The 25778-nt window shown below is 37.9% G+C and overlaps 1 protein-coding gene across 3 annotated transcripts in view; it reads right to left on the bottom strand.

Moving 5' to 3' along the window:
* ARHGEF3 (Rho guanine nucleotide exchange factor 3) overlaps positions 1 to 25778 on the bottom strand; it is a 3017585-nt gene that overhangs the window by 1383425 nt on the left and 1608382 nt on the right. For all 3 annotated transcript variants that reach the window (XM_044078691.1, XM_044078693.1, XM_044078692.1), the window contains one exon: positions 175 to 237. In XM_044078691.1, coding sequence (XP_043934626.1) covers positions 175 to 237 — 63 coding nt within the window. The remainder of the gene's footprint in view (positions 1 to 174; positions 238 to 25778) is intronic.

Here is a 25778-nt window from a genome sequence, read left to right as displayed (position 1 = left end):
AAGTTTAACTTGAGATTTGTAATTTTAAAGTGTACTTTCTTTAAGTTTGTTTCCAAGAGTTCATCAAAACAAATCTGTGCTCAAACTCAAAACACAAAAACAGCATTATTAAGTCCCAATGCCCACAGCACTAATTTACAAGTTAACATATAGAAAACGAATAAAATTACTTACTCCAGAGTCAAGGCTGCAGAGGCTAATTGAATCTTCATCTCTTTTTCCCTGTTTCCGTTTCTTCTACAATGGAATACAAAATGTAGTCAGTGGAGAAGTACAGCACTTAAAGGAACAGCAAAAGGTGCAGACACCATTTTAAATGAGGACAGATAGTCAACAGTTTTATATATGACCGATTTTAACAGATGTGCAATACAAAATAATTTAAAATGGCACCAGTGAATTGCTATAAAATGTCAGTTCTAAGAAACCATACCCCTCAACTGTCCCTGCTTTTGCCTCATATTTTTCCCCTGCTCCTCAATAAAACTTTGATTTCAGGTAAGTCACTGAGTATTACAGTCGGATAACAATGCCAGACAGTAGAGTTTCATTGTTCTTATTGTTCAAAAAATGCACGTTGATGCACCCTTTTGTTCTATTACATTTTTAAATGAATTTGTATATTTATAAACGGTCTCTGATGTGGTGTCTTTGTTAAACCATTACTTTTGGCTTTTTTTTTTTAATAAGAGACATCTTTATTAAATCACTTATGACATAAGCAATCATACATTTATATAAATGAAAACAAACCATATTGTCATAATCTTAGTTGCAAGCACTTTATATCACAAACCATACTGACACAATTTTAGTTGCAAACATTAAACATCACTTATAATCTATCCAATCATTGTCAATCAAACATTATATAACTCATTCAAATCCTGCCTTCTTTTAAACCTCATTCCTCCCCTCTAAGTATTTTTCTCACAATTCCCATTTTTCCTATGTAATTTGCTCCTACCCTTTTCTAAATATCCCAATTCCAGTTGTTTTATCTTTGTTACTATATTCACTACTTCTAATACAGTTGTTTTTGACTTTGATTTCCATTTTCTAGCAATTGCTTTTCTGGCAGCCACTATAATTAGACCCACATTACTAAGTCTAGGCAATTCAGAGTCTGTATCATAGCTCTGAAAAATCAATTCCCTAGGTGTATCAGTTTGCTCACATCTCTGATATAGTAGTCTGCAGGGAATCTTTAAATTCTGCCAACTCATTATACTCACAGAAAATATGTTCACAATTACCTCTTTCTTCCCCATCACACCTCCAACATTTGCTGCCTACCTGAGGAGAAAATTCTCTGGAGTCTACTTGGGGTATAAAAATATCTATATAAACATTTTCAAGCAAAAATCCTATACCTTCTATATTTTGGAAGACAAACATATATCCCCCATTATTTCTTTGTGAACTGCTTACCCAGTCTCTCTTCCCAATTTTTTTTAATCTCCTCTAATCTATTCTTATAGTTATCATGCAATATTTTATACACTGTATTAATTATTCATTTTTAACATCAGTGCTTGTTCTAGATTCTACTAAAATCTCTACCGGTACTGGTCTTTCATTTAGGACTCCCTATTTCTTTCTCTTTGCCTATACTCTGATATCAATCCTTGATAGGGAAGGCAATCTCTAACCTGCAGTCCAAATACATTCTTGGCAACTTCCCATTCTATTACCTTTCCCTCTCTAGTAATTAGCTCCCAACACCTCGGTTCCTTTGCCAGTTTTCTTCAATAAATTCCAACCCCCCTCTTGCCTACTGTCTGTATCCGTGATTGCAGTCATCCCTATCAGCAGAATCTCCTTTCTCCATTTCTGCATTGTCTTAGTTCTTACAATACTTTGTGTTACTTTATGAAAATAATAGTCTGTATGATTATTTTCCTTCAAGGTCTGCATCCAAAATCCCAGTCTCACTTGTTTCTTGAGCCCCCCCCCCCCCCCATTTCATCATCATCCCTTTCCACTTTGAATTATGAGTTTTTGCTTGTGTTATGTATAGGAGCCCTAACTTGTAGCTCTGAAATACCCCTTCAAATTGGGTAATTCCAATCATCCCTGTTTTATTGGAAGAATCAATTTACACCATTTGACTCTTGCCAGCTTCCCCTCCCAGATAAAATCCTTCAGCTCTTTATTAATTGCCATCCACTTCTCTGGTTGATATAAATATGCCTTACCTGTGTATAAGATTAACGGGACTAAAAACATTTTAACTGCTTGCATCTTACTATCCATATCCATATAATAGACCTTTCAATTTCTCAGTTTATGTATTATCTTTTTAGTCTCTTCCCACATGCTTTTAGCTGCCACACTAAAAACATTTTTAAACCATACTCTTAAAATACTTCATTTTACCATGTCTCCATAAATATGTATATTGCTGAACCAATTAATGTGTGGGTACATAATTTATAGTTCTTGCCTTAGTTTTAGCTTCATTTAATTTTGTAACACGAAAAGATGTGAAACTGTCTCAAAATGTTCTACAACACTGTAATGTCCTTTTCTGGTTTTATCAGGTATAAAATAATATCATCTGCAAACACAGCCAGCTTTTCTTGACTACCATACCAATTATATCCCTGAATATCTGAGTCCTTTATTTTCTTTGCTAATGGTTCCAAATATAATGCAAATAACAAAGGGGAAAGAGGACACCACTGCCTGGTTTCTCTGCACAAGCAGAAATTATCAGACAGGAACCCACCCACTTTAATTTTCACCTCCGATCCCTTATACATCTTCCTAATCAACCTTATAATTTTATCAGGGAATGTGAATGCTTCCATTACCCTGTTCATAAAGGCTTACTCTATCAAATGCTTTATCTTCATCAAGGTCCACCATCAACAATGGTATTTTCTTACATTCTGCTTCCATCTGGACCATCAATGTTCTGTTAATGTTGTTGAATGTTTGCCTCTCCTCCATAAAACCACACTGATCCAGATCTATCGATTTTGGCATCATGTTTGCAGTTCTTTTAGCCATTATAGACAAATACTTTATAATCATGGTTTAGTATCGAAATGGGCCTGTATGAAGCTAGATCTTTACCATTTTTAGATATTCCAATCACCACAGCTTTCTTCCAGGATGCTGGCACTTCTTCCTCTCTTAAATTACTGTTAAACAAAACCTTCCTGATCTTTACAAGTTTTTTTTTACCTCCTGGCTTCCAAACTTCTACAGGAATGCCATCTATCTATTCCTGGGGACTTTCATGTAGACTGGTTATATATCACCATTTTTACCTCATCTCCTCCTATCTTAACTGTAAGTAATTGACCTTGTCTACCTCTAACCTAGGCATATTAAATTCTTCCATAAACATTTCCACTTGTATCTTTTCTTGATTTCCATATTTCTCTGCTTTATACAGTCGTTGGGAGGATGGCCTTATGGTTAAGATATTTGCCTTACAAACACAAGGTACATGGTTTGAGTCTCACAAGGGATAATTGGCTAGGCTTAAAATGGCTCACAAGGGCAGTTAGCCTAGTACTAATCTATGAACCTATGAACCTATAAAATTTCCGAAATATTTCTAATACCTCTATAGGATGTCTTGTTATCTTGCTTGTTGCAGGCTCCCTCTGCTTGATGACAGGCCTTTCTACTTTCTGTTGCTTGAGTCGTCGTGCTACAAGGTTTTGTGCTCTACAGTCACTTTCAAAAAACAGTGGCTTAACAGCAGTCTTTCTAAACTCATGCATATTATCGAGGTAATCCCTTATTTTCCACTTAGCATTCTGTAGTTGCTCCTCTTCTTGTTCTGTTGGATTCCCCCTATTTTGCAATACTTTAACATTACTTATGGCTTTATTGAGATTTTTTTGAGGAAAGAAGTTGAGAAACAACTATCATCTCTTTACATAAATAAACACTGAAGCACCATATAAACCTTAAATATTGGAGTGGTACAACAAAAACGCTTTACATGCATTAAAAAATTAAGCAGCATATATGAAGAAGAAAAAAATGAATGTCACAACCAAAAGTGCAGCAGTAGTAAACAAAATGGAAAAAAAACAAATGCAACCAGTTACGAAATCCACAAAAATTAATAAAGTAAAGAAATACATAAAGAGCACTTTTATTTATTATTATTTATTTTATTTGAAGTTTGTTTGCCAGGATGGTCCATTGGGCCGAGTGAACCCATTTTCAATGGAGTCCTGGGGAGAAAAGCTCCACATATACAATATCAGGTAAAAATATAAAATAAAGTAAAAAGTAAAAAATGCAATACAATAGCATAATATCAGGTAAAAATAAAATAAAGCAAAAAATACAATAGTGTAATAGTTTCTAAAAGTGAACAGAAAAGTACATATAAGCATGTGAAAATGTTAATACAGCTGGAATGTGAAGCATAGTGACAATTCATTTTTTTTTTTTTTTTTTATTATTAAGGAATGTTAAATGAAGGCAATAGTTAGTAGTTATATGCAGAAGATATTAACTTAATAGGTTATTTACAATGTGTGTGTTCCTACAGGGGATGTGACTGTAGACTGGGGATGGTAAGGTAGTAGCTGGGGATGTTATGCAGGATGGGAACATGAGCATTCCCAGAGAGATGATAAATGTGAGTGGAGGAGAGTTTTGAAGATGGGAAGGTTGCTGGTGCTGCGGATATGAGGTGGGAGTGAGTTCCAGAGACGGGCAAGGGAAAAAGAGAGTAAGCGTTTGCCTGCTGGACAGGCAGGTTTGTGGAGTTCAATTAGGTTCTGAGTGCTGGTTCTTAGAGGTCTGTTAGGTTGGTGCATGGTGAAGGCTGAGGTGAGTGAGGGACAAAGTGAGGGCTTGAAAATGAGCTTATGAGCATGAGTTAGTTGAATGTAGGTAAGGTAGTTTGGGAGTTCTAGCCAGTTTAGTTTGTGGAGGGCAATACAGTGATGGGAGGAGGATCTATGGCCAGTGGTGAATTTGGCGATTTTTTTGTAGCAGGAGGAGAGTTTTGTTTTGGTAGAGGATTTTAGGTTGGTTAAGAGTGGGGCCCCATAAAGGAGAGAAGGGATTAGATATGTTGTAGAGAGGAGAAATCTAGTGGATGGCGAGAGGACGCGAATATGGCGATAGAACATACCAAGTTTGTGGTGTGTTTTTTTAATGTTTGTTTGTATGTGGGAATCAAAATTAAACTGATTATCAATGAGGGCTCCTAACAGTTTAGCATTGGAAACGACTTCTAGGGATGTGTTGTTGTGACTGGTTATAAGGAAAGAATTTATGTCGATAGTTATGCTTTTGGATGGGGTAAATATCATGAGTTTGGTTTTTTGATGGATTTAGAGCTAGGTGGTTATCATGCATCCATTTTTCAGTTGTTGAGAAGGCATCTTGAGTTAGTTTTATAAGGGAGGGAATGGAGTTTGCAGCACAGATAATTGTAGAATCATCTGCATATTGGACTATTTTAGCATTTGGGATATTGTGGTGGAAGTCGTTAATGAAGATGTTGAACAGTAGGGGCCCTAATATGGAACCTTGGGGTACACCGGTGACTGTGTTTAGGAATGAGGAGGTAGTTTTCTTCCATTTAACAGATTGTTGCCTGTTGGCAAGGTAACTGGTAAACCAGTTGATACAGGAGGATGAAAGATGTAGGTCAGAGAGTTTCGTCAGGAGTAAGGAGTGGGAGATGGCATTGAATGCCTTAGATAGGTCTAGGAGGAGGGTGGAGACAATGTGGTTAGAATCTCTGGCTTTATTTACAGTTTCGAGGAAGGAGAGTAGTGCAGTAGAGGTGCTGTGACCGGGTCTGAAACCATGTTGTGTTGGGATTAGTAGGTGGCTGTTGGTGAGGTACGGTAGTAGTTGTATGTGAATGCATTTTTCAAGTAGTTTGGAGATGGGAGATAAGATGGCTATAGGTCTAAAGTTGGAGATGTTATTATTGTTACCTCCTTTGTGGAGGGGAATAATGTAGGCTTTTTTCCAAATTTGGGGTACATAACCTTCTTGGATTGACCTGTTTATAAGCATACAGATAGGGAAGGTGATGGCATCAGCAGCTGTCTTTAGGAAGAAGGAAGGGATTTTATCAGGGGCATTAGAGCAAGGTTTTAATTTGAGGAGGAGTTTTTTTATGGTATATACAGGTATGGGTTTGAGAGAGAAGAGAGGGATGTGGGAGGAGGAAGAATCTGACGAGGAAGGGGTGGTGGGAATTTTTGGTGGGTGAGTGGAGTTGTTTGTGAATAATGATGTTAGTTTAGATATGGAGTCAGTGAAGAAGCTCTTAAATTAGGAGGCTAGGACAGTATCAGAAATATTATGATCAGGGTGTGGGTTTTCTTTTTTGCCAGGGTTGAAGAGGGAGGAGATACTGTCCCAGAATTTTTTTGGGTTGGTCTTGTGATTGTTTTGGAGGGTGATATAGTAGGATTTGCGGTCGGAAGTGATAAGTTTCTTAACTTTGTTGCGGAGTACTTTGTATTCATTTAGGGTGGCTGGGGTTTTGTGTTTATAGTGTTTTTTCAAGGCTTTATCACAGAGGCGCATGACAGCTAAGGTATTTTTGGTTAACCATGGGATAGTTTTGCTCTTAATTCTTTTCGTTTTTAGGGGGGCCAGGATGTCTAGAAGGTTTAGAAATGATGTATTAAAGTAGGTGACAGCTTTATCTAGGGGAAGTGTATTTAGGGGACTCCAGTGAAATTGTTTAAGTAAGTCTGAGAAGGTGTTGGGGTTAAAGTTTTTTAAGGAGCGTACAGAGATGGTGGTATGTGGCAGTTGTAGGGATGGAGAGTGACGGTGAGCGAAAGTAGGAAAGTGGTCACTGAAGGAGTCAGGGAGTGTACCGCTACTGGAGATAAGGTGTGGGTGTGATACCAGAATCCAGTCTAGGGTGCTTCCAGAGGAATGGTCCTTAGGTGGTCTGGTTATTGTATCGATGAGCTGATGAAAGTTGTAAAGGTTTATATTTAGGGGGTTTGTAGGGCATTGGATTGAGGACCAGTTGATGTTAACGTCACCTAGGATAACAGTTTCATTAGTAATGTTGGTGGAGAGCCAGAAGAGGATGTCCTCAAGAATAGGTATGTTATCACCAGGAGGGATATAGAGGGAGGCTAAGCATATTGTTTTATGTTTGTTTAGGTGGAGTAGGGCTAGAAGTATTTCGGCATTAGCAAATTGGGGAACTGATTTAGAAAATGGAGTAACTGAAAAGGAAGAGAAGTAGAGTAGAGCAAGTCTACCTCCTTTTTTGTGGGTTCTGTCTTTCCTGATGATATTGTAGTTGGGAGGAGTTATTTCTGAATCATTTATGGAGGGTTTTAGCCATGTTTCAGAGCTTGACAATATGTCAGGATTGTTATGAAAAAGCCAGGCATGGAGGTTAGGGATTTTGTTACATATACTTTGAGCATTTAATGCTGAGAAGGAGATGGCTTTTATGGATGTTGGTGTATGTGAGGGGGATGTTGTAGGACTACTGGAAGAGGGGCCAGGGTTAGGGTGTATATCAGCAGAAAGTAGGGTGGTGGTAAGTCGGTGAAGATGAAAATACAGGTAATTTGAGAGTTTAGTGTATAGTTTAAGGGTTATATATTTTATGGAAGTATTGCAAGTCAGGCTTGGAGTAATATGTTTATAGGTGGTAAATAGTTTGAAGGGGAAGAGTAGGGAGGGGTTGCAGGAGTATAGGTGAGGGCTTATGGAGGTAGAGGAGTGTGTGTGTGTAGCTTAGGGATTGAACTGGTTATGTGATAGAGGGAGTGAGTAGTAGTGAAGGGTTTGGTGATGTATGTTAGATAGGATAAACTAAGTAATAGTAGTAGATGGATTATAAGTGAGGAAGGTTTTGTTAGCATTGCTGTAATTTGGGGTTGTAGTTGGGATGATTGGTGTGAGTGGAGTGTTGTAAGACTGGGGGTGGTAATGCTAGATGATTGAGAAATGGTAGGGGTGGGGCTAGGAGGTAGGGGGTGGGGAAGGCAGAGGTTAATTGGAGTGGGTGTGGTTAGTAGAGTTTAAATGTAGAGGCAGTGGGGGCGGGTGAGAATTGGGGGCAGGGTAGGGGAGCAGAGTGAGCCCATAGGACGAACAGAAGCGGGATGAGCCAGGAGATGAAGACCAGGACAAGGCAATGAAAAACAATCAGTAAGGATAGGTGAAGAGATACAAGGTAAGAATCATAAGGTAAGTAGTCACAGGGGTTAGGGACAGGGTGGTGAGTCGAAAGACGAAAGAAATATAGAGTTAACAAGGTGGAGAGGTAGAGAAGTTAGTTGGAGATTTTCTTTCTTAGTTTTTCCTTATTAATTGTAAGGTTAGAGCTTATAAGATTAGGGTGAAGACAGTTAATGGATGGGTGCTGCCATCTGCTGACCAAAATGAGTAATTACAGATATATGGAGCAGCATGGGGAGGAAAAGAGGGGAATATTCTAAGGAGCCAAGAGGGTTAGGGTCAATGTTGGGCTGCTGGCTATCGCACGCTGGGTCAGACAATAACATCAAGGAATGGCACAAAAGACTAAGCAGTAAGGTACATACACTCTTTTTAGTATAGGTTCTTGTGGGGAGGCAGGACAGTTTTCCAATACACCACACGATCCCTGAGGTGGTTCTTACAGGTAGGGAACCCGGGTGCTGTGTAGGACAGGTTAGATGTCTGGAGTAACTTGGACGTATTGATAGTAAGCTGTAGGATGAAAGAAGGTAAAATTAATTGTTATGCAGACAAAAAAAAAATAATTACAGCCATTGAGAGGGGAATACTACAAAAGGGTAGTATAGTTTAAGGCAGTGAGGGGTAGCCTAGGGTTGGTAAGTAGTGAGAGTGTGAGTTTTAAGACGTGTAGACTAAGGAAGACTGGGGGGGAGGTTACATTTAGTTAAGTTAGGAACAGCAAAAGCTTCAGAACCATAGTACAAGAGAAACTTGGAATAAAACAAATACTTTACATTAATCAGAATTAATCAGAGCAGGTTGATACTTAAAATTCAACAAATGCAATTGAGTATAGAGTAGGGCAGCATTCAGACATTCAAAGAAATGAAAATGTACTTTGCACTACACAAGTTTGCCAACATTATAAGATATAAACTCTGCTTGAGGAAGCACTTACAGTCTTAAGAACACAGCCAGATATGTATAGGCAGAAATAAACAAACAAACAAACTGCTTGTAAATCCTATCCTCTTACTTAATAAGTAAAGCACTCTGAGTATATGCATAACAGTAACATATCACAGCATGAAACAGTTGAAACTAGTAGGGCACGTTAATTGTGATATAAGCAGGATGAGCATATCATGGTAAAATCAGTTACAACACTTACAAATGAGGCAGAAATTATATGATATTAATTAAAAGTGGAAGAAAAGTGTCTAATTTCAGTATAAGACTTTTAACTAGTTCATATATTTGTAACAGGATAGAGTCAAGCATGCATATAAAGGGTAGACAACCTTATGTGTCAGAGGAAATACCTTAGAAAAGACAATTCTAATGCAATAACCACTTCGAGACTTGAATAATTTAAATCTGATAAGCTTTGTCATGGACACGCTGGTTGAGCGAACTCCGGGACCTAGGTATTTGGGTTTACATCTCCCTTGATTTTGACCATCATCTTATAATGATCAGTAGACCTTTTTATTTAGCCCAACTAATTGTGAAAGGAATTTCATTAAGGTTTAAAAGAGGTAAATCACTTCCTTACACTTAGCAATTATCAGACCAGTTATCATGTATAAAGTCTCCTTTTGAATATATGTCACTAAACATAAAAATTAGAAAGACACTAATGGCTCCTAACTAAAAAGATCACAGACCTGAAGTCCCTGAGTTGTCCTGAGAGGCTGGAAGCTGTATCCCTTTATTCAGTGGCGTACAGACATTTGAGGGGATATGTCTGTCTTGCTTACTGCATTATTAGGGACTCGGCTCTCCTGAACATCCTGAATCTCCGCAATCCAATGACCTTAAAATAATGAGGTAAACCTTCAGCAACAGATGAATAAAATATCCAAGAGGAGCAGGTTTATAGCCCAAGAATTCCCAAATCTCTGGAATAAACATCCCATGTGCATTAAATATAATGTAGATGACTGGACAGGTATCCTGAAATTTATTCCAGGATTGATTGGTATGGTGCTCCTGAAAAAAGGAACTGTGGCTTGAGGAATGAGACTGGCAGGGCATAAATGATCATAAGATTCAATAGCCTTGGAATATCTATAAAATGATCAGAATGGCTAAAATATAACAACAAAAAAGACTATAAATGCAAAACCAGGACTGACATGATCCCAGGAAACCAAAAGAAAAGCTTTGGCTATAACAATAATTCAATTAATACTTTACAACTCCACTTAAAATTAATAGTATAATTTAAACCTGGGTTTTTCTCTTAAATTTGGGTGGATCAAAATATTAACAACAATCTATTTTATTTTCTCCACATCTAATACAGAATTTAACTCTTTCTACAATATAAAACATATCCACAGACCAAAGCATATTTCGCCAATTCATTATTAAACCTTTTATTAATGCCGTATGTATGTTGATAAATTTAAGTATCAAATTCACATGAGGTACATAATATACTGAACAGGTAGAGAATAAACCACCTGAGTTAAAAGAATAACCACCAGAAGGGTCACAAGTTCAAGAAGTTATTAAGTCACATTACCAAGGACTGTTTGCTTCAAAGCTACAATTAACACACACAGCACAAGTGCCATGACTCTCTGTACTCATCTAACAAACGGGTTGCCCTGATTAAAAATGTTCATGTTGCAGAAAGCCTATAATTCCATTTTCTCTTATGGATGACTACACGACTTGTGCTTAAAACCTGTTCCATGTGTGCATGTGTTCTTAAAATGTGGCATTTATTGTAAATACTGCCCATGATAGCCCCCAGTAACAACTCTACAAGTTACAATTCAGAATTAAAACCGATTTTAACAGTAAGCTTCACATCTGAAATGTGTCAACAGACTTGAAAGGTTGCATGAGACTTTCAAGTTCAGAGCTGACACTTCAAAGACTACGACAACCTAAAATATGATCAATACATCACTCAACCCTTGAAGAAAAGCCACCAAAAGTTGGGCTTCCTCTACAGAATGAACCCTTTCTCATTGACTACTTAAGAATTCCTTAGCATCATCTTATCTTCTCCCTTTGCTTCTCCATGCAGCACCCATCCTGACTTTCACTCCACCTTAAAACATAAACTACAAGTTTGCTACAATAAAATGGCCAAGTTTACATCTAATTTACCAAACTGCTCACACCATTGCCAAGCACTGAAGCATCTACAGTGGCTCAGACTACCCAAGTACCTAGTCCCAGCTGCTTAGCGCCCAGAAAATAATACAGAAACCTGATACCCATGCATCACTACAAAACACCCTCAAACATTAATCCCTCCTAGGAATCTCCACTCACAGAACAAATATCTCCTGACCAGGACCAAGTCTCATAACAGTACAGGCAATTCACTTTACTCAACCTATACTGCTAAGCAATGGAACTCCATTCCACCCACCCTAAAACTAGACAGCATTACCACACTTATCAAACACAACCTAAGACAACACCCAACTTCCTCATGGCTATACTCATGCTGCCATCCAGACTAAATCCACCTTTCTTTCTGTAACTCTTCCATTGCCAGTCTATCAACCACCCTAATGCTTTCACCTTTTTTATCTGTCTCTTTTGTCACTTCTGTTCCTCCAACTAACCTAAATCCATAAACCTCTCCTACTACTCTCTCTTCCTTACCCACTTCATCATCTTACTTGTCTACTGTTATTTCAAAATATCCACTATCAGAATTTTTTCTACTTATGATTTTGTTGATTATGATAGCAATAACCCACAGCTTAGTGTGGGTAATGCTGTACTTACCTATGGTTGAAGTGGTTTGGTCATGAGTGCAAAGCCCGAGTGATCAAACAAAGCAAACCATAGGTTAAATCCAGCATTACCCACACCCAGCCGTAGGTTATTGCTATAATACAGTGACATTACTTAAGAAAAAAGATTGTTACTTTTCTTAAATAATGTCCTTGCATAAGGACATTGTGATGCTCTTTTGGGTTTTTTACCCAGTATCCTGGGGCTTTCCTGATGTACTGCACATGCGTATGGGACTTGTGTGCCCATGCTTACACAGTACATCCGTGCTTTGGCAAGAAAGCAAAGGAGAAAGGAAGATCTCTGTTGCTTCTTTAATTTTTTTTTTTTTTTTTAAAGAAAAAAGTTTGCGTTTGCAATCCAGATAGTTTAGAGGTACAAGAGAAACAGGGCAGAAATACAATGAAAATCGGGTAAGTTATGTAAACCTAAAGAAGCGTACCTGATTTTCCTTGTACTTCTGTCCTCTCTCTCCTGTACCTGTAAACTGTCCGGATTGTTATTTTCGTACATTTCATGGTCTTTTTATATGCACACTGCCTGAGAGGAAGTCATGTATTTTGAATTTAAAAAAATAAAAAAGTGTTAGAAATGTTTTGCTTCCTGATCCATTGCTTGGGTAGAGAGACCCCTGTGTTTCTGTAGATGAACCATTCCTAGGTTTAGAATTACATACAAAATATATCAGGACAGGGCTTCTGTTTTTTCATCGTCTTAGCTGAAGAAAACTGAAGAGAGTCCAGGTGACCAGACTTTTTGTTAGCATATGCTCGATTTGCAATGGGTATGCTGGTTGGGCTGACCAATCAGCGTGCTCGTTTTTGAATGTCAATGGCCAGCCATTGTATAATTTTCCTTAAGCCCTTCCTTTTCCTCTATTTCCTATTCCTGCTCCAGTGAAATCCTATCTCATTAATGTCAATACACATATACTGAACCTATGTGCATTATTCATTGCTTTTGTATCACCTGCTATTATGTGTTAACATATCTTTGACTTGTACAAAATAATATAACTTCTAAAGTATATGGTAAATGTCTTTGCTATTTGTCTCAATACTTCCTGCAACATAATGCTAAAAATGTTTAATTTTTATAGCTGTTCATTGTAAATATGTAGTTTATGTGGAGCTTTTCTCCACGGGCCTCCACTGAAAATGAAACTTGTGCCAAGTTGGGCTTTCCCAATAAACAAATTACTGTATTATGTTTTGATGAATTCAACGTGTACTATATTTGGTTGTGGAAAGTAATTCTGCATCCCTTGCACAATTCACATGCTCAGCTCGCGATACTTATGTATTCTGTTATAAGACAGTAGTTTTTTTTGCTCAAAAAATGTTCCTTTAGTAATTTTGCTCACGTGAACAAAATAAACCTTACATGCTGACAACTGTATAGTATTTATCTAAGGTGCATCTTTCAACAACTTTCAACAAGAACTTCCCCAGTCCCAAAAATAATTTGTTATGCGTAAAAGTTTACTAGTATAATTCATTTTTCATCAAACGCAGTCACAAAGACTTTCTTACACCAAAACGTTACTGTACTGACCATCATGTAATCAAGTTTACATAGTACTCATACTAACACTTAAACTTAAAAACGTGTCTTTTTTGTCTTTTCCTTCTGATATTTTGCCTGAGAATGGCAAATTCTTCCATATGCCATGTTTTTTACTTGCAACCAATATATTATTGTCTGATCTTAGGTATATCTGCAAAATGTAGGTCAAATAAAGATCCTCCATACCAGGGGACAAACTGCAAGATATTTACAGCTCCTCAAACAGTAAAAGAGTACTTGCACCCTAGCTCCTACAAACACAGTAATATGTTTTTTTTTTTTTGCTCCCTGTCCAGCTGGCTATCATCAGCTACTTCATCTACACCCTCCCATGGCTCCCCCAACTCCCTGGATAACCCCAGCTGAGGTCATTACTGGCAGTCAGGGAGAGGAACTTCAGACTATAGTTAGCAGCCAGCAGTGTTACAGATACTGGTGACAAGGCCTTTCTAAGCCCTTCCAGAGCATGCTGACGTCCAGTGTACACAGGGTGAGCCATGAGGTATATACTCCTTCTCTTCAAGATGGACATGCCCATCCTCTCTGCAAGCAACAGAACCTGGACTCCATAGATCAAAGTCAAGCCTCATCTCTCTATGACACAGAAGCTGGCTCGACAAACACCATAAGTACAGATCATGAACACCAACAAGAAAAGGGTGGAAGTCTTGAAAACTGTTAAAAAAAGACGAGAAGAGACAACTGCTCTGAGCAATGTAGACTTTGCCATAGGGAGACTCTACAACGTGACATCAAACAAACAAAAATGTTTCACCCTGTAATATGGAAGAGACCTTGAAAAAGTATCTTGTAGTTAGTATGTTAGATCTTACTAACAAAAGTGTGCAGAGTTAATGCAATACATAAATATGCAAACAAGATATCACTGAGGCCAACCTACGGCAAAAGGAAATACAAAATGTATGCACTGTATACAAGCAGCTTCTCTGAAGTTGCAATGATGTTATAGTGTTATAGTACAGTATTGGATAAGGGTGGACAGCCAGAAGCCAAATTTTTTTTCAAATGTGAAAGCAAAAAAAAGCACACACATAAAATAAAAACAAATACAAAGTGTTAAAAACAGATTGATCAATTTCCAGATAGCCTAAATGGAGCACAATTCCTGACAGATGGCTACAGTTAGTACTGCTCTAAGGTCTGGTTTCAGAGATAACACAGAAAAAGACAAAAAAATTCTAAGAAAAATCACATGCTTGGGAAAAAAATAATTTCTTGTAACTATATTGCTCAGTCCAAAGTCCTTAATGTCTTTGATGATGTCTGGCTAGAGATCAAAACCCTCACTGTTCATCTAACAGATATAGTCATACCTTGCACAGGAATGCAGATTTTCAGTGGAGAATTTAATGCTCAGACACCACTGCTAAGCCACTGTCTGCTGCATTTGTTTATTCGTTTTACATTTACTTTTATTTTACTTGTACACTCTACCAATTTAATTCTAACAAAGGTCATTAAAAGTGAAATTCTGGGAAGAAAATGTCTGAACTGGGAAATAATAAATAGCATTTAACAATGAAGTAAAAACAAATACAATCAAAAAGTAATATTTATAGAAAGAACAAAACTTGTATGAGGAGCACAGTACTGACTAATTACACAGTCATGGGTTTATACCACTGTCTGCAGTAAGTGCAACATGTACAGCTTATTAGTTTTCAAAACTGGAAAAAAAGGCATGGAATGGATAGAAGAAAGGCAACAATAAGCTGTGTTTAACACAGATACTACTCTGACAGACAAGATAAAACAGAACATGATAGTTTATAAGATCAGATCACTTTTCTGAATGAAAGATTATTTAGCTAAAGTAGTGGTATTAAATAAAATTGCTTAGCAAATTGGCAAAGAGAGTTACAAAAGAAAATAAATAAGAACCAAAGTCTGAATAGAGAAAGAAGTAAAGAAATAAATAATAATAAAAAGGGCACGGTGGGAAAGAAGTGATGCTATGATCAATAAGGCTGAAAATACATGAGAGCTCCCCAGGTGAAGGAAAGACTCTTGAAGATGATGAGACAGTGCAGTCTGTTGGTCAGAGATGTCCAATGAACTGCTATGAAGGCAACAGGATGACTTATGTAAAAAAGTGCATTGGAAGCAAAATGAACTATTTTACAGTAAGAGACAGACACTTCAGCTGCTAATTACTCTTAGCAATTTACAGTACCTTACAGGCTTATGCTAGTCTTTTTAATGGTTCTCAGCCCACAGCTCTATTTTAGCTGCTTACATGAACACTGCCATCTTAGAATGCTGTTAAATGTACATTTTTAAAGATAAGCAAATTATTCCAGTCCTACACTTTCTGAGAAGGATGAGAAAAACATTTATCACTATGGGAAAAAAGTGTATGCTTTTGCAATTTTGACTTTCAGAATCTTGAATTTTCAGGTTCACATATTTTTGACTAACTGAAAGTATGACGAATTTTTTGCCTGCAGTTTCATCTTGTGAGGAAAAATCTGCTTTAAGTGGTTGAACTTCTTCCATTTTACAGGCCACATCTCATTGTTTAAAGTGTGTGCATGACTCTGTTGGTACTTCTTCCAGGGCTGTTGATGCTGGTAATCTTTCGAGGAGGTTTGACTAGCTGCATTCTTAAAACAGCCCAGATGATGTGAAAAAATTAGATTGTAAATTTCCCTCTGGACAAAGAGAGTTTTTAGTCCCTCTGCTGCTGAGGTTGTCAAAAAGTACGATGAGAGGAGTAAGTTGATTCAGGAAATCACCCAGATTTTTCAGTCTTTCTTTTCCTACTTTTCTATGGATTCTCTAGCCCCTCATCTAATTTTGGTAATAACAAAATAAACAATCTCAGCAAAATACTGGTAAACAGATGTTTAAGAAGAAATAGCAAGGGGGTTCCAAACAAAAAAAAAATTCAGGCACCACACAAACCCAGTCCAACAAACAAGAATGACTATTTAAGGGAACCTTTCACCCCGTACCACCCTCACAATCCTTTTTCCCTTCCAGAAAGTCTCAATCTCCACTTTTCTCTTTGGCAACAGTTTCAGATAAATGGGTTCTGAAGAACTATCAAGGCTAGAGATAGCAGTCCTTTCTGGGAGGTAATTCCTCACCCACCACATCAGATTCCTCTATTTCTTCCTGTATTTCAAAACATGCAGTCACAAAGTAATAGAGCCAGTCCCTCCTTCCCATTTTGGGAAAGGTTTTATTCATGGATGCTTTTGGTGCCAAAAAAAATGCTTGGAGACCAGTTTTGCATCTTTCTTTCTAAAACCAGTTCATGATAGTGCCCAAGTTCAAAATGCTGTTACTTCACAGCCTGTTGCCTATTCTTCCTCATTTAAGTTTCTTGGTAACACTAGATTTAAAAGATGCTTAATATCACATCCCTATTCATCCAGACTTCAGGTGTTTCTTAAGGTTTCTGTGTCCAGATCACATTATCAGTTCTCTGCCTTACCTTCTGGATTATCCACTGCTCTACGAGTGTTCACAAAGTGTTTTGCTAAAGTTATAGCTCACTGTATGCTTCTAAGTGTGAAAGTATGAGGAATGTTTTGGCTGTAGTTTCCTTCTTGTGAGGAAAAATCTGCTTTAAATGGCTTGAATTCTTCCATTTTACAGGCCACAACTCATTGTTTAAAATGTGTGTAGGACTCTGTTGCTACTTCTTCCAAGGCTATGGCCACTGGTAATCTTTTGAGAAGGTCTGCCTGGCTTCATTCCTAGAACCCTCCAGATGATGTAATAATAATTCCAAATTTAGATGACTTGCATATATTACAGAATCTTTTTCAAAGTGTCAGGAATCTCTCATTTGGGTGAGAGATATCTTACACAAGCTGGGATTCCAAGAGAATATTCAAATGTCTTTTTTGACTCTTTCACACAGGACTGTGTTCCTGTGGTGTCTGCTGAAGCTTTTCTTCCACAAGGAAAAATAGATCAATACCTAGATTTGTTTCTAGCGTTTTCCACTCAGACTTCAGTCACTGTGAGGGAATACCTCAGGATTTTGGATCTCATGGCATCTGTGATTTGTATGATATCCCAGGCAAACTCCACATGAGATGCACACAATGGTATGTGAAATCTCTTTGGCACCATCACCTTTTCAAACCTCAAGTCTGGGATTTGTCAAGAAGAGAAATCACTTGGTGGAGACGGCAAACATCCCAAAAGTCTTCATCTTCCCTTCTTTCCTCCTGCTCCAAAGCAGTCAGTCACCACAGACACCTTGGACTTTGCTTGTTAGGCAGTTTTAGGAGGGATAAAAATGTAAGGTGTTTGGGACAGCAAGAACAGATGTAAACACATAAATGTAAAGATGATGCTTTCTCTGATGAAAGCACTCAAGTCGCTGAATCATCTTTGGTCTCTTGGACTTCTTCAAGATGGTAAAGACAACATCACAGTCATGTGGCACATCAACAAGCAAGAGGGAACCAGGTCTTAGCCCCCTTTACAGATTAGCCATGTTAAGCTTGGGATATAGCTTCACAGCACAATCTCACTCTACAAGCATGCTACATTCAGTCAAAACAAAACTGTGTGGCAAACAAGATGAACAGGACAAGGGCAGACTCTCAGAAATTGAAACTAAATTATGGGGTCTTCCAAGATTTGACCCGTTTGTGGGGAGTTCCTCAAGTAGACCTCTTTGCCTCCTCTCTGAACAATCAGCTGGCAAAATTCTGTTCCAGAACTCCATACAAGAAGGCCTGGAAGACAGATGCCTTTTCTTTTCATTTGATAGGAATATTCCTGTATGCTCCTTCCACCCTTTCCACCGATATCCAGAGTACATCTGAAGATTCAGAAGGGACTCCCCCCCCCCCCCCAAGATCATTGTGATGACTTTGTTCTGGTCCAGGCAACAGTGGTTTTCCCTTCTTTTGAAATTGCCAGGGGCAATTGCCACAAACTTCCTCACAGAACAGATCTACTCACACAAGAACAGGGATGTTTGACATACCCTGATCCCAATAAACTTCAACTGATTTCCTGGATGATGGGGTCTTAACCCCCTTTTGGGCATTTGTTTACTAAGGATGTGCAGCAGGTACTAACAGAGGCAAGACAGCCTCTTACTAGAAAATCATATATTAACAAAATCAAAAGTTTTTTATTGGTGCCAACAACATTATCATTAGAACTCCCACATCAACTATCCCATATGCAACTCATTCTAACTCAAAATGCTATATAACCCCACCACCTGTCCTTCTAGCTCCTCAGCACTTCATCACCATCTCCCAAATTGCCTCCTGTGCTCTCAAGACAAAAACTTGACTGAAATCTATAAACCAAAAAAAAAAAAAAAAAGTATGGGGTAAGGTTTATACTCACACTGTATATACAAACTATGAAACTCTATTCCAAATTCAATCACAGCTATATCTAACCTCCATAAATTTAAAACCTCTCTCAAAGAATTTCTTACTAACTCATGGCTATGCCCATGCACTTCACCTGTATGATCTATATTAACAAATAATTCACATTCTTATTAACCTAACCTGTCATTATGCTATCTATACCTTTCATTATCTGCCCTCTCTACCCCCACTCTTAGGATGGACTTGTATCTTTTTATTTTTATCTCCTAGCATAGTAGACTATACTACTAATGCCTTTGTAGATACTGATTGTCATATTTAGTCATTATTTTTACTTCACTGGTGTCTCCTCAATCATACTCAGCTGGGGTGCCTTCTATGTGGAGTCTGCATGTCCTCCCTGTGGTTGTGTGGGTTTCCTCCAGGTGCTCTTGTTTCCTCCCACATCCCAAAGACATGCTGTAGGTGGATTGGGCACTCTAAATTGGCCCTAGGCATGAGTGCGTGTGTGTGTACCTTCCATGGAAGGTTGGGCACCGGGCTGGCAACTCAACATCGTAAAACTCTACTGCCAATCATGACCGGACAGGTGATCTGCTGTGGTGACCCCTAACCTGGAAAAACCGAAAGAAGAAGAAGGTGTCTCCTCATGCTTTACTGTATCCTGTATATTCCATTATTAAGCTGTTTTTATGATATACTTTTTTATTACATTTGTACTAATGTTTTATTTGATTCATACTTTTTTATTACATTTGTACTAGTGTTTTATTTGATTCATAGATTGTTACTAGGCTAACAACCCGGAAAGCCTTTCTAAGCAAAGCCAAGTTTTCCCAAAAGAATAATGATGTCCTGTATCCAAGTAGGACACTGACGGCAAGGTATTCATGTTACTTCTGTCCATAAGGGACATGAGTGCCAGGCCTGGTGCACATTTTCTATTTCCCATCCACTGGTACAGGTTGTGCTTAAAGTGGGTAATAGACAAACTCAGCTTCACATCAGAAAGGGCAGTCTCTTGGACACATCTGTCTCTCCAGTATGTTCTGTATAAGTCACAGACAAAATTCAGGTCCCTAGACCTTGTATTTCTGGTACTTTTTGACTTATGAATATATAAGAGATTCATAACTGTGGGGTTTGTGAATGTGTTGTAAGCCAGGAATAGATCACTCTTCAGCAATCTATAGGAGACTGAGTAGAGGGAAAGGGCTTTAAGGCGCTCTGCATAAGGCAGGTTTGTTACACCTTGTATTCTTTTTGTAAGGAACCTCTGAGGTTGCTGTAGTTGCTGCATTTGCCTGGTCAGGTACATACCAAAGGGAACATTGTACTACATACCAAAGGGAACATTGTACTCTATGACTGGTCTGATATAGGCAGAGAACAGTGGAATAATGGCATCTTTGGACCCAGATGTCATGCCCTTACTTATAATCTGCACAACATAAAAGGATATCCTCATTACTGTGGCCATGTGGTGGTCAAAGGTAAGGCTACTGTCTACATGTGTACCTAATTCCATGACTGGGTCGACTCTGAGGGGTGTAATATCAAATGGTAATTAGCTGGGATGGTTGACTTCCCAAAGGGTACAATTATGCATTTCTTAGCATTGAGTTTAAGAGCATGGCTTTGGCACCATTTTATTAGTCAGAGATAGACCTTCTTGAATAATACTAGTGTCTGCAGGGGAGTCGACAATAACTGCAGCTTTCAATCATCTGCACACTTAGTCAGCCATAAACCTTCAGCATTTGCTTCCCTTTCAGAGAAATGGATACCAAAAAGGAGTGGGCCCAGTACAGAGCCTTGGGAGACTCTGCTGACGGGCCTCTTGGCGGAGGTATCCCTCTGGGTCCTGTCATTGAGCCAGTTGGCTATCCAGTGGGTAATAAAAGGGTTTATACCCAAATTTGTGAGCTTGTGTATAATGCCTGAGTGGGGTATTGTATCAAAAGCCTTGGCCAGGTTGAGGTAAGCTGTGTGCACAGTCTTATCTTCATCCAGGGCTTTGATGATCCTCACAAAAAAGTCCACCAGATTTAATAAGCATGAACTTCCTTTAACACAGCCAAACTGTGAAATGTCCAGTGTTTGCAGGTTATCCATGTCCTCATTTAAAATACCCATGATGATTATTTCCATGGCCTTACATATGAGGCTGGTAAGACTTATGAGCCCGCAGTTACCCAGATCACTGGTTGGACCTCCTTTGTACAGGGGAATGACTGTAGCTATCTTCTGTTTCTTGGGCACAAAACCCAGCTGAAGTCTCCAGCTGAAAAGTGATTCAAGTGCATTAGAGAGTTCATGTTTCATGTTATTTATTAAACATTCTGGGATGTTATCAGGGCCCATTGATACAGCATTTCTTGCCTTGGAAAGTGAATTGATGACCTGTTCTCTAGTAATGTTTGGGGGGATTGTGTTATGTGGCATTTCCTTTGGAATACCGGAAGAGCAGTGGAGGGAGACATTTGAGGTGAACCTGTCAGCCAAAAGGTTGGCAGTGGCTTCTGGTTCAGTGTGGGTGATGCCATTTACAATAAGTTCTGTGCATTGTTGTGTATTTTCTCTGAGGTTACAGACATAGTTGTAGAATGCTTTGTGGCTGTCCTTTGCTTGAAAAGCTATTTTACCTTCAAATTTAGCCTTTGAAGTATTAATTAACCCTCTTAGCTGATTGTTTAGATTGTGCAGGGAGATTTTAGTATGCGTGGCTTTGTTCCTCCTATGCTTGGCCAAGATATTTTGCTTTTGATGTAAAACTGATTGATATTGTGATTCCACCAGGGTGGCTTGTGTTTTGAGCTTGTCTTATTCTTAATACGAAGATAGTGAGGGATATCATCAGAATTGATAACAGACTCATGGCAATCAGAGTCCAGTGTAATGATAGAACAATATTCATCATCTCAGCCTATGCCCCACAACAGTTTTGATAGTAAGAAAGAGACAAAAAAATCTCACACCAGGTGTAGTACAGCAAGCAAAATTGTAGTCCAAATTCAAACACAATGCAGCAAACAACAATGATGCAGCAAGCAGAGATAAATCCAACTTTGAACTCCAAGTTTAATCCAAATTCAAAACATAAGCGCTTTCGTCCCTTAAAACATTAATACAGGAACTTCATCAAAGTATTTTACATTCAACTTCCTTTTAAAAGGTAAACCTTATGACCTCACTTCCTTTCCTCCATTCATCTACAAAAAAGTTTTTAAAGGGCCAATGTTTTTTTTTTTAAATGCAAGTACAACACAGTAAGAAACTACATGCATAAAACCACATAAATAATGCCATGCTATACGAATACAACACAATAAAAAGCTTCATTTATAAAATCACATAAATATTACTATAGCTTATCATGTAATCTAAGCATGAAAAACAGTTGTTTTAAAATTCTAAAATGTAAAAAGAATATTTAAGCCATCAAACTCTAGCCTACTGAATGTCTCGATAAATAATTTAGGTATTAAGTACTGGACATTTAATATTTAGCAATATCAAATCTTATCTTTTCAAAGCTTTAAGTTTTAATAAACTGGAAACTGACTGGCTATCATTCAAGCCTGGCCAATGGATAGAGTCTAGTCGGATTTGCCAACTTAATTCTGCTTTCTCCAGTAAATAAGGCCATGCTCCACCTCTAACTGAGGGAGATATTGATTCTAATATAATAAACTTGAATTTATGTTCATTATATTGCCCTATATGTTTAGCAAGTGCATTAAGTGGGCATTGATCCCTGATATTCCTAAGGTATTCACTTATTCTATTTTTGAGCTTGCACTCCGTTTTCCCATTTTAAAAGCATGAACATAGTTCACAAAGGGCACAACAGACCACTCTTTCAGTGGTACAAAAAAAATCTGTTTTTTAGTTTTACTCTGTTGATGTTTACTTCATTAACCTCTAAAATATAGGAACAAAATTTACAGGACCCACATTTGTATATGTACCCTGTACACTGTGCCTCTTTTTGACCTTCAAGTAGTGTCTTGATGTTATGTCCTTTCCTGAACACACATGTAGGTTTATCATCTAGAATTGCTTTTATATCCCTTTCACATACTAAGAGTTTCCACTTTTTCACTAGTATGTCCTTTATAAAGTGTGCAACAGTGGAAAAACTGGTTAGAAAACATGATTTAAACTCATTTCCTTTTTCAATTGTTTCAACATCCAATTGACTAGAGTGGTAGACTATAGTCTCAGATCTAACACTAATACTACTTGTATTGAAATCAAAATGTGTGTCTACATTACATTCAGAATTTAACAAGGGTACAAAGTGTCCACTTGCTTTTTTTCTCTTACTTCATTCTTGATGTTTTCCACTAAATCAGATGGATAACTTCTTTTCAAAAACATTTCCTTCAAATTACTACATTCCTTTAAAAAGCACTCATTTAATCACACCATACGAACAGTCCTTACAAACTGCCCCTTAAGGACTCCTCGTTTTTGGTGGAATGGATGGCAGCTATTATAGTCTAAAAAATGGTTAGAATATGTATCTTACAGTATATTTCAGCTGTAAATATATTATGCTCCAAGTCTTTTTAAAGTAAAATGTCAAGGTAAACAATTTCCTTATCGTTCACAAAATGCGTGAATTTTAAAAATATGTAGAATTATTTATATAATCTAAGAATGTATCTATTTGTTCTCTTGGGCCATTCCAAAAGATGAATATGTCATCCAGGAAATGGCTATACATGTGGCAATGTTGGAAAAAAATAGATTCAAATAAGAATTTCTTTTCCCACTCCAGCATCACCACATTTGCATACATGCCTCCGCATGCCGCACCCATTGCTGCTCCCTCTATCTGAATGCAATACTCATTGTCGAATACAATATAGTTGTTTCTTAAAACTATGTCTAAAAGTTGTTCCAGCATATTCATTTTATCTTGTCTGACTCCCTTTGACACCAGATATTCACAGAACCAATTTACTCCTAAGTCGTGAAGGATGACAGAATAAAGGTCCCTTACATCAATTGTTATGAATATGCAAGAGTTATTAATAAATCAGTTGTACTGATTTTCTTTAAGAAATCCCATGAGTCGGCGCATAATGAAGGTTCAGATTTTAACAAATACTTTAGCTGTAGATCTAAGAATTTTACCAGTGAATGTGTTATAGAACCTCTAGCATTGACAATGGGATGGAAAGGGGGTTGGTGTATGTCCTTATGTATCTTTGGGACCCCAAAAATAGTAGGTGTGATTGGAAAGTCTGTGGTTAAAAATCAATGTTCCTCTAAAGTGATGAGCCCATCAATGAAGAGGTCTTCGAGAAAGCCACGGACTTTCCTGTATGCTCCATTTAGTTCGTTCAGTGAACTGTGTGCATATGTCTTACTACTCAAGATTTCTTTCATCTTCTTTATGTAATCTGTTTTCCACATAAGGACAGCATCACCACCCCCTTTATCCAGTTTCATGACCCTCAAATTAGTGTTTGTTTGACAAAGGATTAAGTTCCATTTCTTCCTCAACACTTAAGTTATTTTTTTAATTCTTTGCTCATACATATTCCCACACTGAGTCCTGATGTCCAACTCACATACCCTTTCAAAAATATCCAAAGAGGGGTGAGTGGGGGGTTATAGGTACTAGAGATGTGTAAAGAATGCATAATATTCTCTACCCCTTGAAACATTAGATTCAAATTTAATTTTCTGATGTACTCTTTTTAAGTCCATGAGTGTATTCACCATACTGGCTGGTTTATTAGGAGTAAATGTGAAGCCTTTTGCCAAAAGGTTACAAATATGAACATTTAAATCAAGCGTGGTGAAATTATATACCCTAAAATTACATGCAGTGTTAAAATGAATGGAAACAGCTGGTAACAAAACCGTCTCAGTTGTGCCCCCCTTGAAAGTCTCTGTTGTATCTTGAAGTGGAATGTCAGTATTTAACACCGCCCCTGTTTTGCCTTCCAGGAGGCCCTTGTGTTGTCCTCTGTTCCCCCTGCTCCCCCTTTGTTGGAAGTTCTGTTCTTGTTGCTTCCCATAAGTGCTCATACGATGGGGTTGTTGGCTTTTTATTCGCTCTGACTGTCTCAGTGGAGGATATTCCTCTTCGTCTAAAAAAAGAGTCATTCAAGTTGTTAACTGCTCCCTGATTCCCAGAGTAATTATCTAGTTCGTTACTAGATAAAGGTCTCCCATTCAAAGTCCACTCCTTGAGAACGGGGGGGGGGGGGGGGGTTAAGCATTATTGTTGTTGTATTCATTTTCATTTCTAGCAATCTTTTTGTATTTCCTAGTTTTTATAGTGTCCATTTGCTCTTCTATAGATCGAAAAATACGAGTGTATTCAAAGTTATTAGTAGCAAAATGGGGGTTGTGAATGATTTTGCTATCTAATAGTTTTACTTCTTCCCCCAGTGATTCAATTTGTGTATCATTGTTTTTAATTACCATGTCCATATACTCAAATCCATAATGGTCAAATAGCTGGAGAAGATCTCTATGAAACTGGGAATTTGTTATAAGACCTGTTGGGTAGTGCCACATTCGTAAACCCTTAGGAACAATTCTCCTTTTGATGCACTCCTTGAAATAATGGTTGTCCATTTGTAACTTTTTAATTTTAAGCAAAATGCGATCTAGTTGATTCAGTCAATTATTAAATGAGTGGTCAGTGTTCACCTCTCCCACTCTGCTGGTGAACGGGCAACTATTGACAAGCCATTTTGATAAAATGGAGTTGGAACCATTTACAGTACTGTTTACGTTGTCTCTATTAAATTCACATGTAGCATTGTTATTGACCTGTGATTCTGAGCGTACTGCAGGTCTCTGAACCACAGCTTGGTTGCCATTAATTTCACTCAACCCAGGCAAATGGAAATTTGGTGCAGGAAGAGAAGAAGTGCCCGGTATGGCATGGATGGTTAGTTGTGATAATTGTGACAACGAAAGCTGTTC

The sequence above is a fragment of the Protopterus annectens genome, chromosome 7.part1 (assembly GCF_019279795.1).
Source record: "Protopterus annectens isolate FY-2018-M chromosome 7.part1, PAN1.0, whole genome shotgun sequence".
Lineage (NCBI taxonomy): Eukaryota > Metazoa > Chordata > Ceratodontiformes > Protopteridae > Protopterus > Protopterus annectens.
This window is presented reverse-complemented; position numbering and strand designations above follow the sequence as displayed.